Source organism: Salvelinus fontinalis, chromosome 1 (assembly GCF_029448725.1).
Source record: "Salvelinus fontinalis isolate EN_2023a chromosome 1, ASM2944872v1, whole genome shotgun sequence".
Lineage (NCBI taxonomy): Eukaryota > Metazoa > Chordata > Actinopteri > Salmoniformes > Salmonidae > Salvelinus > Salvelinus fontinalis.
Genome location: NC_074665.1, coordinates 27,360,155 through 27,374,762, shown reverse-complemented (window position 1 = coordinate 27,374,762; position 14,608 = coordinate 27,360,155). Strand labels below are relative to the sequence as shown.

Genomic DNA, 14,608 nt, shown 5'->3' with positions numbered 1-14,608 from the left:
AGAGCACTCTCGTCTGAGTGTGCCAGAGCGCAGAATAACTGATGCATTTCCAAACACACCCTTTGTGTATAGCGTTTCCCTGAGCACATACTAAGGAATTATATCAGCAATGTTTTAAAATGTTAACTTTATAGCGATAAACAAATCAAGAGTCCCCACTTGCCTCCCCGTATTCATCACCCTGACTCATAAACAACCAGGTAGAACGGCACACAGTGGAATTCACTGATATATGGAATGGAATCATCCTGTGAGGACAGGCTGACAGGTATGATTCAGATCCTGAGGAATTTGAGCACCTGAAGGGAGTAAGGGGAGTACTTTACATGTCAAACATCAGATTTACTTCAACTATGTGTGAAGTTCAACTGTGTCTTGATGCCCTAGTTTTTCCAGTGTGATCCTGCCACAATAATTCCTGATCATCACAATAATCAAAAGCCAATAGCAGTAGGATTATAGGATTCCTTCATCAAATCTCCAACAAGATTGGGAATTACCTATTTAAACATATTCATGGTGATTTGTGTTCAATTTTGAAGTAATATGTGTTATTTTGAAACATCAGAGTTGGTTGGTGAGGGGGATTGTGGGAGGATTCAAACTACAGACCTGAGGTGTTGGAGGAAACTAGCCCCAAGGAGACTTGACTTGAGTTAGCTCATTCTTGCCTTATCCTAATGGCGTCTGATAGTGGAGGAGTGGGGAGCGGGGTCCCTGCTAGCTTCTAGCTCGCAGTCTGGGAATCCTACTTAGGGTCGACATTACGTCCAAGGAAGAGGTGGAATTGGAAAAAAGATACAAGGCCTGTGTGTTGAGAGACATGGAGCTGAGAGGTGCCCTGGTGGGTTTCCTTGGGGGATGAGGTGAGAGATGGGGAAGGGGTGAGAGGGAAGGTGTGTTGTGGTATTTCACACCTCATCAGGGCATCTTGTTTCTGTCACCTGAACTGCAGTTGAAATTATGTTGGAAAATATGTTTTTTGTTTTCTTTCGGTCAATTGGATCATAATGGTGTTTTCCTTGAATTATAAATGTGTCTCTTGAGTATTCACCTCCAGTTATTATTACATCCATAACAACTTGAGGTTGAAACTTGTATTAAAAAACATTTCATGACAGTGACTAGTAGTGGGCATGAAGTTCTACCAGCAGACTTATGGTCAGTTCAACTAACCACTCAAAGTGCTAACAGAGAACGGACATTCTCCAAAGCCCCCCGGCCGTAAAAATAGCACGCCTGTCACAACCTGTTTTTGACCTTTCCACTTAGGATCCAAGGGGCCAACTGAATTAATAGTTTTGCCCGGGGCTTACACATGCCATTGCCCAGAGCCTGAGCTACTGGAGCCCGCCTTTTGCATTCGGAGGAGCACACCTGCTTGGGGAGATAAAGCCTACTTTCAAAAACACAAAGCAGGAAAACACCCTTTTCAGTGAGTGGAAAAAAAGTTTATTTGAAACTCTTCTTGGCCTAGTTTAATTAATGGGAGCATTTCAGTAGAAATATACTGTACATGCTCAACCTAACAACATCTGTCATTCTCTAGTTGTAAATCATCTGTTTGTTGGAATCCCTGCTTCTACCCTACTGCGAGAGCAGTAGTGGAATGTTGAGTCTGCACATACACAGGTCAACACACCTCAGGGAGGGTCTGTGAAATCTAATGAAGGACACACACACACATACACACACACTGCAGAGGGGAGGAATGGATATTACCCCTCCTTACAGCACATATTTTAGCCCCTCCCCAATCAGACCAGCTTCTGCCAACTGGCTGGCTGGCTGTGTTTTCCCTGTGAGGGAGTGACAGCCATCCAGGAGCTTAAACCGTTGTTCTCACAGTAGAGTGGAGACTCCAGGCATTTGGGAAGGCGGCAGGGCGATCCATTTATCTAAACTCCCCTTTAGAGAGATCATTGTGAAGTTGATTATCCGGGGCTTATTTTTGTTGGCTAAGCTGATTGACAGTAATCAACTGTGTGTCTGGAATGTGAAATGAATGTTAAGGGAAACACCTGACTCCGTCTTTTATGACAGAAAGGACGCTAAAGACGAGTCTAGGGGGGCGGACAGTGTGTAGCCTAATTATATGTTGTGGGGTTACTCAGCCTTACTGAAAACTGGCTGACTCAGCTGTCTGTTCAACTACAGTGTGGGATTTCAGATCTGTTTTGTCTTTCCGATGATGACACCTGGATGATGTTGACACTTGCTTGGGTGCAATACGAGATCATTTGAGGGATCAAGCCAAGCAGATTGTATCACAATGATGGGTAACTTGCTTGGGTGCAATACGAGATAATTTGAGGGATCAAGCCAAGCAGATTGTATCACAATGATGGGTAGTTGGATTACATGGTTGAATAAGCAAGGTGACTTCAGTGTGTGATTAATGTCAATCTGGTCCCATTTCTGTCTGCTGCTAATTCAGAGGAACCGGCAATTACTACATTCATGAGTAAGGATAAGATAACATAAACAGAGAAGAAAAGAGGCAAATGTTTTTTCTCACAAAGCAAGAATGTTGTTTTTCTAATTTATTGAACCAGTTTCTTGATTAACTTTAATCCATGAAATAATGTTTTTATTAATCTACACTTTTTATTAATTTCCACATTCTTGGTTTTGAAAATAGGTTCCTAGTTTCTTCAGTCCCAGAAAAATATATGTTTTCTCTTAAAACCTCTTCTATTTCCTCCTAAATAGACATACCCAAACATAATTATTTTTCATGAGATGGCCATAAACAATAACATAGTTTTAGAAAGGTCTGGAACTCACCATTCTAATAATAGTTTGTTATAAATTGTCATTTTGTAATTAGGGTGAACTTTAACATTGAGGGGGGGGGGGTCTTTTTTTAAATATCACCTAACAGCAGGAACAGCACCATCTAGTGGACAGAACCTGGTCATATCAGGATGTATGAAGGGACATAGACCTAACAACTTCAATTACTAATTTCTCTGAACAGGTGGGAAAAACATCACTGAATTCACTGAGAATACATAACAAATGGCGAAGAAACAATACTCCGACTTTGATCCAAATCGGATGTTAGGTACTATATTTATTGAATATTAAATTAATCCTATAAATTAAAATTGCCAATTTGGGTGCAATCAATTATCTTAGCTTATCAGAGATCAAATTATATTTAAACAAAACAATGTTGCAGGAATGCTAATCTTATTTGTTTCTAACAACAGAAATGATTTCCGAACAACTTGACATGGTGGGTGTCGAAATCCTCTATATTGTGCTTTTTTGAGGTGGAACAACCCCGCAGTCAGATGAAACCATAACGACTGGAATCGCTAGACTGTCACCGTTCATATGACGGGCTGGGCTCTCCCAGGCTGGGCTCACTCACTCAGAGGGAATAGATTATTTGTCTGGATAGGCCAGAAAACATAACACGTTACTCCCTATGCAAATGTGGGTTCTGAAACCTGACACAGATGGGGCTTCCTGGCTTTATAAGGTATGAGACCCGAAGGCGTTCACAGAGCGCTTTGCACATCAAAATGTCAATTGGTGCTGTTGAAAAAGATGGTTTGCATAAAGGGACTTCAGAAATGATTTCCTCTAAGCTTGCTCTGTGTAGACAACCTGAAACATAGCAACCCTTTAGTTCTTTGGTTTGCTATTGAGTGAGAACCTATAGCCAAAACCAGTTGACCAAAACCAGGTCAACTTCTCCAACGAAGTCATTCCAGTACTTCTGCTGAAAGATAAGATCTTGATTAAAGAGTTTGTGGTCGAGGTTATGGAAGAAAACTGATTGGGAAATAGGGTCTCGACATATTCTGCAAACACAGGCATTGACCTATTTCTCTTGTTTGTATTTTACAAAACACATACCTCCACTTTATTCATACTCCTGGGCACTTACATTGTATTGCATTATTCACATTCCAAGCTGCCTGGAGCTGGGTGAGGTGCTGTTTGATCTCTCTGAACAGAGAGCCAGGTCTCTAGGTCATTAATTGAAAATCCAAAGGGATTTGGATGCAGATTGCTTTCTCCTCAGGACAACAGAAAAAAATGCCCCCTCATCAGCAAATCCCTGTGCTCAATTAGAAGCCCAGCACTGCTTTAAATACTAGTGCATATCAATACCCAGGATGTCAGTGAACTTCGAAGTACAAGGTGAATGACACCTTGTGAGAGTAAAGCTTTGGCTGCTAGCGTAAACATTATGGCAATGCAGTTTACAATTTGCTTGCATGTTAATTACAGAAAACTCGGCGGAAATTGAGAAAAAAGGGGCCTAGCCCTAAGAAGTTAAAGAAAACTCAGGTGAGTTATTTTTGGTGGGACAGTTGGGGGCTTTAGTTTACAGTAGCAGATACAAACATTTAGTAACTTTCAGCCAAAATACAACAGCCTACATGTTGTGCAGTATGTCGGTCTATAGGATGAAATGCAGTACACTAGTTGTCAGGGCCGGCTCTAGTCTTGTGGGGGCCCTAAGCAAAATTGGGTTAGGGGCTCCCCACCTCACGGCAAAACATTTTAGTGGCCCCCCTCTTGATGGCGGAGAGAATTTTTTTTGTTTTAAAGTTAATTTCCTGTAATTCTGCAGATTTTGCCATGGGTGCGGAGAGAACTGCAATTTCATAATACATTTCATGCAATTCTACTCCTTTTGCCATGGGGCAGAGAGAACAAACGTGCAGTTTTACAGCAAATTTCCTGCAATTCTACCCATTTTGTAATGACTTATGCCATGTTAATATGATATCTGAGTGAGAATGACTAACAAACCACGATTACTACAAGTTTATATAGCTGGCTGGACTAACTACCAATAAAAAAATGTTTAGCTGATTGAGTGACTGTCAGTGGCTAATTGAGTGACTGTCAGTGACTGACATAGCAAGAGAAAAAATGCTGATGCATAACCACATTTTTAAATTGCGCAGTGTATTTTACTATTCTTACTCTCAATAGTAAGTTGAGACCTCGACTGAGCTCATGGAACCGGCTCTGGGAGCTGTTATGCAGGAGATCATCAATGTTGCTCTTTAACTATCTACTCCTTCTGGTCTGTTGCCATCGTGTGAGATACACCAGTTCCCATTACACTCGTATTGATAACACATGACTGACCATAGACTGACCTGATAAAGACAATTAAGAGAAAGTCAGAGCGGTACTGCTAGAGGGTTACACATGGACTGCAGTCTCTCATATCTCCCCCAAGGGACCACAGCCTTATCAAGGCTTAGGGAGCTGCTGTAAATGGGTATACATATGAGATTTACAAGTTCTTTAGTGTACAGTCATACCTTGAGGGCCATCCCAGACATCCATTTCCATACTTCTGATTGGACTGCTCAGGATTCAGGAGTGTCCATGCTATGTGTTCATCTGGGAGCAATAGGGCTTGGTTAAATGTGTCTTTAAGTGTGTTTTTATTTGCAGTCTTGATGTTGTTTGTACTGGTGAAACCTCTTTTAAGGGAAGCACCATATGATCCTGTATAAGCTTTTGTTCAGGACTCAGGCTAGATCAAGCACGAACAAGCATTTCGCTACACCCGCAATAACATCTGCTAAACACGTGTACGTGACCAATAAAATTTGATTTGATTTGATCAAAGGCTGTATTCTCCAGACTCCAGAGACATGTTAAAGAATGACTCAGAAATAACTCACACTTGGACAAGTCTTTCATCTGATGTTGCTAGGTAATTGTTGACACAATAGGGCATAAATATTGTTCAAATACAGTGCCTTCAGAAAGTATTCATACCCCTTGACTTATTCCACATTTTGTTGTGTTACAGCCTGAATTCAAAATGGATTAAATCTTTTTTTTCTCTCACCCATCTACACACAATACCCCATAAAGACAAAGTGAAAATATGTTTTTGCAAATTTATTGAAAATGGAATACAGAAATCTCATTTACATAAGTATTCACACCCCTGAATAAACACTTTGTAGAGGCACCTATGGCGGCAATTACAGCTTTGGGTTGTCTTAGGAATGTCTGTATAAGCATTGCGCATCTGGATTTGGGCATTTTCTCAAGCTCTGTTAAGTTAGATGGGGAGTGGCGGTGAACAGCAATCTTCAAGTCTTTCCACAGATGTTTTTTTCTGAAGGCACTGTAGTTGTACTTTTGCTCTGACCACAGTGGAAACAGTTGTGCTACATTTTACCGGCATTTGAAGAAAACAGGAAATACATTCCCTTGCCTCTACTGCAATAATTTGCTTTGAGAATACTGTCTTGAGTTAAGCCAGTGAAATTCTTTCCACATGTAACATTAGCACTATGGGAATGTCATGTAGAAAGTACACATCTCATTCTAGTTAAGTGAGACACATGACACATGACACATGTACACCACACACAATTTTGTCGATTAAAACTCATTCATGATATCTACTTAAATAAACAGTGGAATTTTGACTGAATGTTCTTCGGTTGAACGCATTGAACTCAGAATTTGAAAGAGAAAACACATGTAGGCTACATTTGACAGTATATGCTAGCAAGTATTGCTTTCTGATACTAATGTTAAAGTTATTTGTCCACCAGTGGAATTTCTGAATCTTATAATATTTCCAAGAGGCCAACGTTGTGGTCTGGAAAAACCCACGTAACTGCTCCGCTACCTTGATTCACAAGCTTAGGCCAGAATCGCTAAATGTAAACTAACTGGGAAAACAAGGCCATTGTTTGAAATGGGAAGAGACCTGAGCCAGAACCAAGGCTGATAGGAGCTGTTATCTAACCCCAAAACAGTATTATCACAACTGATTGTTTTCTCAGGGAAAACATGGGTGTGCCTCCATTGTTGTGGATGTTATTCACAGTGAAATAATAAAACAATGGGTTTTGTTTTGTGAGAAAAAGCAGCGAGCAAACAGGGTGGAAGTATCTCCACCTCACAACCCCCACTAATATTCAAATGCAATTCCATGCTAAGATAATTCATTCAACTTCAAAAATGAGGGAATAGGATCACTGTAATATGATTTATTACAATGTAATTGACTGGCTGCTTTTAAATCTGACACGTCACCATCTCCAAATAGTTTGGCAGTAGAATGTTATAACAAAACATGGTGGTTACACCTACTTCCAATCAGTTTTGTGTGCTCATCTCAGTGACCAACTTCCTGCCAATTAGGTTTTAGGATCATCACTCAGCTTGCGCTCCTGTGAATTTGATCATTCATCGTTCTATCCATGTCCCCTCCAATCCAATCACAAACTCTGCCTGCCTAATTTCCTAACAATCAGCTATGGAATTCCCCTGGGAGGGTTTATATATTCCTGCAGCCCACTGCAGTAAAATATTTTAAATGGCCTACCACAACTCCTTAAGTAGGCATAATTTAAGTAGGCATCATGTTAGGAAGTTTTGTTTTGTTTGGTATTGAGGTAAGGTGGTAATGAGATTCAACTAGTATTTATATTCAAAATAATTCCGTTTTACTTTTCTTTTAGCTCTCACAAACGTTTCCTTCAAAAACTCCCCTCACTAAAGTGAATGAAAGCACTAGATTACATCTTCAAAGCCCTTTTTAATCTCACATTTGCCTTGGCCAGATCTTCAATTTAAATAGCCTCTATAATAGCCTCTATTGTTGAAGTCTTATCTAACAATCTGCTATTACGTTATACCAGAAAGATGCTTGGGTTAGATTTGCAGCACAGGACGAAATAAATAGAATAAAGTAATACTCAGATTTAATTAAAACATATGAGATGCTCAAGGAGATGGTGGAGGTCTTCTCGGGTCCAAAAAGTTGGACCTGGACCCAAAGGGACCTGAGGACAATCAGACCAGGACCCGAACCGACCCGATAATTTTAAAAAAGGTGGGACCGCGGACCCAAACCGAGCCGAGAACAATCAGACCCGAATCCGAATGGACCCAACGACAACCAAACCTAGACCAATGATGTACACTGCTCAAAAAAATAAAGGGAACACTTAAACAACACAATGTAACTCCAAGTCAATCACACTTCTGTGAAATCAAACTGTCCACTTAGGAAGCAACACTGATTGACAATACATTTCACATGCTGTTGTGCAAATGGAATAGACAAAAGGTGGAAATTATAGGCAATTAGCAAGACACCCCCAAAAAAGGAGTGATTCTGCAGGTGGTGACCACAGACCACTTCTCAGTTCCTATGCTTCCTGGCTGATGTTTTGGTCACTTTTGAATGCTGACAGTGCTCTCACTCTAGTGGTAGCATGAGACGGAGTCTACAACCCACGCAAGTGGCTCAGGTAGTGCAGTTCATCCAGGATGGCACATCAATGCGAGCTGTGGCAAAAAGGTTTGCTGTGTCTGTCAGCGTAGTGTCCAGAGCATGGAGGCGCTACCAGGAGACAGGCCAGTACATCAGGAGACGTGGAGGAGGCCGTAGGAGGGCAACAACCCAGCAGCAGGACCGCTACCTCCGCCTTTGTGCAAGGAGGTGCACTGCCAGAGCCCTGCAAAATGACCTCCAGCAGGCCCAAATTTTTTTTGTCTATTCCATTTGCACAACAGCATGTGAAATTTATTGTCAATCAGTGTTGCTTCCTAAGTGGACAGTTTGATTTCACAGAAGTGTGATTGACTTGAAGTTACATTGTGTTGTTTAAGTGTTCCCTTTATTTTTTTGAGCAGTGTATATAAACCCTGGATTGCTGTTACTGTGTATTGGTCACTGACCACATTTACATGCACACCAATATCCTGTTATTATTCGGGATACTCAAGTATTTTGGTTTTGAGTTGACACATGTAAACATCATATCCCGTTTACAATAACCCGAAAACGCTTGTATCCCAGTTATGAGAAACCCGGCTAAGATGCCTGGGATATGCTGATCTTAGAGGGGATACTGTGGCATGTAAACATCTTATCTAGTTTATTGTTGTTTTTCGCGGTCTGCGCAGGCTCAGTTTCACATAACATGGGTGTTGTTGTGATGAGGTTTTCATCTGATTGTCAAAGAAATCACTTTAAAAAGTAGGCTACTTTCGCAGTTCCATCCCCTATTATTCCATAATTATTTATTTTGCTGATACTCCTTACTGGACCGTATAGCCTACTAGTGACTTTCACCCCATATCTAGACAACTATCTGATTTATAATTTCCGACATTAGGTAGGCCATTTGTTTGTCAGCTACAGTTAGATGAATGCAGCTTCTCTTCTGTCATAACTTGTTGACCCAGAAGACTAAATAAAGTAGTGCTCACCAGAATAATATCTTACATCGATAGAATGAATGCATTAGAAATCTAGTCAACACCTGTAAAGTTGACTGTTTTGTTTAGGGACCGGGGAGAAAAACGCAATAACTCCAAAACAGATTGGTCCTGTGTAAAATGTCCAAATGTCATACGTTTGACCGGTTTTAAGGAAATGAAAAGCTGAGAAAACTATGAAATACCTTTCTGATGGGACTTCAACTCATCTTGGGTGCATATTTTATGTGGTTGAAATACTGTCTGCTTAACAGTGTCAAAGATAACACATTTACATGTGCACATTCACATTTTCTTAGGAGATACTGAATGAAAGAAATCATATTTCTCCACTCCTGTTCCTGAAACAAAATTAACATTTGTATCATTTTACTGCAATAAACACATAATTCTGCAGGAGTTAATATTATGCTACATGTGAGAGGTTATATACCTACAGTCAGTGTCCAGATTTCAGTTACTATTCCATTTAACCCATATTAATTTAAATTAAGAATATTCTCTTTATTCATGGTTACAGGGAAACTCATGAGTGGGATATCAAAGGTCCAGCTACTATCCGGAATACTGTACGCATGTAAACGTGTTCACTGAGAGGCTTTGAAGCCACAGGTCGGCCATATTGGCACTCCCCAGTAGGAGCAGTCCTCCACAGGAATGAATGGAATTCTACAATATTTTCCAAGAAATGTTTTAAAGACATAATTACATGTATTTAAGTATTTTTCTTGTTGTAGTGGGAACAGTTACAATAGTAATCTCTAATGTCTTCATATATAAAACATGTTTAGCTCACATAATATACTTTAAAAGTATGCCAAGATGGAGGCATGCTGGCTTCAACACAGCGGCCCCTATTAGTCATCTAGAGTATATATAATACATTGACAGACCTGACCCAAGTGACAAAAACAATATGTTAATCAGCCAAGTTGCACTGCTGGTTAATGAATAGGTCTTAATATGTGTTACGTACGCCTCTAGGAAGAGGGAACGCAACACCCTGCTACAACTCAACTTCCCGTGGAGTGAAAGAGGTATGGGACTGTAGGTGCGAGTAAGGATGACAAAAGGTAGAGAATTACCATTCCCCCTGGGAACAAAAACAGAATAACAAAAACAATTTCAATAATCAAAACACTGCATCCTATTGACAGACAACAGACATAACCAATCAGCGCTTTCACTCAACCAACACAGAACACACTAATCCTCTCTCTCCTAACAACAACCAACACACGATATCACCCTCTTCTCTCAGCAATCATCTCCTTTTCTCAGCAACAGAACACTGGCTTTTATAGCTGGAGAAGGAGTCTAATGGGATACAGCTGTATCCTGACGAGGGGGCGGGGTCAGCTCCAATTAGCCATGGAGTCGACAATCAGCTGCTTGGGGGATTCCAGGAAGCCATTTCCTGAAATACATACAAATACACAAACCACAACACAGAAGCTGGGTAACGTAACAATATGTTGGCTAAGCCTTTTATAAGTCAATACATGCACCTTATTAGCGTCAAATAATTATGCTATAGGCCATGCAGAGCCGTGGTCGGGTTCATTTGGGGCCATTCACGTCTATCAGCTGTAGTTACATAGACTCAATGACAATCAAACAGGACCTGACATTGACTGGAAGGAAAAGTTAGAATTTTGGACTCGGGTCGGGTCTTGGGTATTCGGATTCAGGTGGACTCATGAAGGCCTCTAGGAGATGGTGTTATGTAAGTTTGTTGTTTTGGAATTCGAATTAAGGGGGAAAAAATAATGTTTGATTGACACCGAGGAGTATCAGATTGCCCGTGGCGAGAAAGAGGAGATGTCACATATGAATGCACCCCATCATAGTATTAACCGGACCTTAAGATCAAAGCTGGACAGTCCAGTGTGGGGCACAGATAAATAGTGTGTGTCCTGTGTACGCCCGAGTTAAAGAATGCTGGTTTGTATAAAACCAGTCTTCAGGTTTCATTGGAAGATCGTCAAATACCTCTTCGATGTATATTTTGAGAGTACATCTGTCATTCATGGTCAAAGGAATTGGACATGCAACTGTGAGTCCTTTGGAACAAAAACACCATCCTCCTGCTTACACAAAAAGAGAGAATATTTCAAATACCTGAGCGGCTCCAGTCTTACATTTACTCTTGACATCTACTGTCCTTAAGAAAGAGATGTTGTAATTAGATGTTAGTGATGTTCTTAGGTATTCTATGTCTCTGGTCAAGAAAAGTACATTTTGTAATCTGAAAGAGTTTTTGCTTCACCATCCCTTTAGTGCACCTGAAGCTTTCTGGCATGTGGTATTTTTTGTATCCCTTAGAGTAGACTACTATGCAACACTTGAAAACTGGCATACATTTGATTTAATTGGGGATAATTGTGAGTGAAATTCATGTCACTTGTGGGAACACTCGAAATAGGCAACTCGGGTAATGTGCAAAAAAAAGCTGCTTGACTAATTGTGCTTTTCATTATTCACAGGGAAGGGGGACAATGTGCTGGATAATGAGGTTGTCTTGACCAAGATGAAGCTCTTCAACAACTTCCATGAGAAGCTCCTCAACAACGCTGATGATTCTTCATCCACTATCTCCATGTCAGTATCTGAGCAGGACATCTCAGAGCCTGTCAAAGGCTTGAAGGGGAATGCTGACCTGGATAACATGCCTGGACAGCCCCTGATGGAGTCAAACTCAGGCTACCTCTCTGACATTTTCTCAGACTCTCAGCTTCCCATGCTGTACAAGTTTGAGTCGGAGGACTCTGGAGTGGAACTGCCCAGTGGAACCAACTCTCCCTCCACACCCACCGGCTCAGAGCAGAGCTTTGTGGTCCACAGCCGGGAACCCTCCTATGACTCCTGTAACCTCAATACTCCTGTCCCTACCCCAGGTCCACTCCTCACCATTGAACAGTGCTCTGACACCAAACAAACAGAGGGTATGAGACACACACCGTGTACGACTGTAGACAATGCTGTGCTGGAGTGCAATACTGTGGAGTCGGGGGCTGAACTCAACACAGAAGTTGAGAGGGTAGACCTTCATATAACTGAGAAGGACATAAATATGGAGAGGGCCCAACACAGGGCCTTGAAGGACACTGCTGAGGACAGTGATAGGGTTTCAGAGGAGCTGGGTGAGAACAGGGCTGTGACTGACGGGATCAACTCCGAGAACACAAGGTCCAAGAGCCAGTGCTCTACAGGGGCCTGTGATGATATGACAGGAGATAACTTTGAGCAGCGGCCTCTGAGGAAAAGCACGACGAGCGACAGCCTAGAGGAGTATATGGAGGAATGCTGTAGACTGAGTGAGGTAAAGATATCCCCGCCCCCCCACACTTTATCTACTCCCAATGTTTTCTATTCTGTTTTATGTATGAACGATAAAGGTTTATTGATGGGGAAATGTGTTGTAGCTATGCCATCTGTGTACTTTCATCTGCAGCATTAAGTGTGTTGGCTACTTGAACAGAATCAAGGACCTCATTTTTCATTCATATGAAAAACGCACATCTCTTAAAATGATTCAAACCAGGGATACTATAGTGACTTCTCACTAATTTAAACATGATGCCCTCAGTAGTTTGATGGATTTTGGGTGGTGGACAACAAAGATCTTTACGCTCCCTAATTATCCCTGATTACCAGCCCTTTCCAGTCTCTATGTCAGCAGCTAATCATGGAACCTCTAACGACATCACGGCTCTAGGAAAGTATCTCTATGGGCAGGAGAGTGTTTCAGGGAATTTGGGTGTATTTCGAGAGAAATGACTAAACTTTGTCTTTGAGTTTACAAGTAAGTGCTAGATTAGAACTCAGCCAATAGAGGTGTAGACCGCCTCATCACATTATTGCAATAAGATAACATCACGCTGTTATAAGATAAGTGCTTGTTGATTTTTACAAACAGCACAGCTTAAATCTCTAATTATAGGTAAAAAATAAATACATACAGTATTCTCATACTGAATCTCCATTATAGGGACGGCAGGTAGCCTAGTGGTTAGAGCATTGGACTAGTAACCGAAAGGTTGCAAGATTGAATCCCCGAGCTGACAAGGTAAAAATCTGTCGTTCTGCCCCTGAACAAGGCAGTTAACCCACTGTTCCCAGGCCGTCATTGTAAATATGAATTTGTTCTTAACTGACTTGCCTAGTTAAATAAAGGTACAAATAAAAAGATAGCTGTGACCTCAACTTGGCCTTAGTGAGATAGCTGAGCAACAAAGAGCTACTTTACCCATTCAAAAGAACCAGTAGAGGCACGCTCCCTAATGAAAGCTTGCGAATGACAGCTGTGCTTTCATTCATGTTTGGAAAAAAATATACATCTTATTTTTCATGTTCCAGATGAGAAAACAGTGTTGTCTTTGCAGAGCCGCACCTGACAACTGTCGAGGTTTGCCAACCCACGATAACCTGTTTGATGTGCCTCTGTACACATCACTATCAGCTCTCAGCTCTGTCTTTGATGCGGCGTCAAATGCTCTCTCATCTGAATGTCTGGCCGATTTTGGTTTTGAGTGAAGAGTCTGAGACGCTTTGATCTCCTCCCCCCCCCAAAAAAAATCTGCGTAACATTTATTTCACTGTAAGTAGCCTAGTGATTCATTTAATTAGGCAATAAGGGATACGTGAGCTATAAGAGTTTACCGTGGACAGTTTGGTGTGCTGTGTCAAGCCAGGCAAGGTGAAAGTGATGCCCATGACATCTATGACCTTTTGACAATTTCCCAGGACACAGATGGGTATCTCCTCGGATCATATCTTGGATGACACACGAGCTGTTAGTTGATCTCACATCCTTTACATGATACATCAAATGTTCAACAATCCAATATTAACGAGCAAACTAATCTGTTAAAGAATTTGAGGTGGCCAAACTAGAAAAACTAGGCCATACTTCAAAGCCCTGCACCTCTTAACACATACTTCCCCATCTCTCCCTCAAAGACCTTTCACAACAATGTCACGTTCAAAGACCCGGTGAAGACAAGGCTGTATTATGGCATACAGCAGGGGAATCTTAACACAGGGCCTAGTAGCTTACAGACTGAAAGGGAAGGTGGAGAGGGCATGTGTTACAGTGCGGGGGCCTATTTCATGCTGCCGCATGTCAAACAGCACCTGTTCATCTGTGCTGAGTGACTGTGCAGATGACTGTGGTGATATTGTCCTGGAGAACCAGCCAGCCAGCCAGCTCCCCTCTCTCTCTCTCTCATCTGGGTCTTGCCGCTCCCTGGGCCCAGAGATGGACGATCTACCTGGACGCATCAAACAGGTGTCAAATTGCTCAAATTACTCACATATTTACCTAGATAAAGCCCCTTTGATAGCCTCTAGGGCCCCTTTTAAG

General features: G+C 41.5%; 1 protein-coding gene across 3 annotated transcripts in view; it reads left to right on the top strand.

Moving 5' to 3' along the window:
- The window catches only part of LOC129851543 (uncharacterized), a 32,296-nt gene that overhangs the window by 3,105 nt on the left and 14,583 nt on the right, over positions 1-14,608 (top strand). For 2 of the 3 annotated variants that reach the window (XM_055918168.1, XM_055918165.1), the window contains exon 2: positions 11,730-12,565. In XM_055918168.1, the coding sequence (XP_055774143.1) occupies positions 11,730-12,565 (836 nt within the window). Of the gene's footprint in view, positions 1-10,725; positions 10,970-11,729; positions 12,566-14,608 lie in introns of those variants that run through there. The other variant, XM_055918172.1, reaches the window with a different exon arrangement.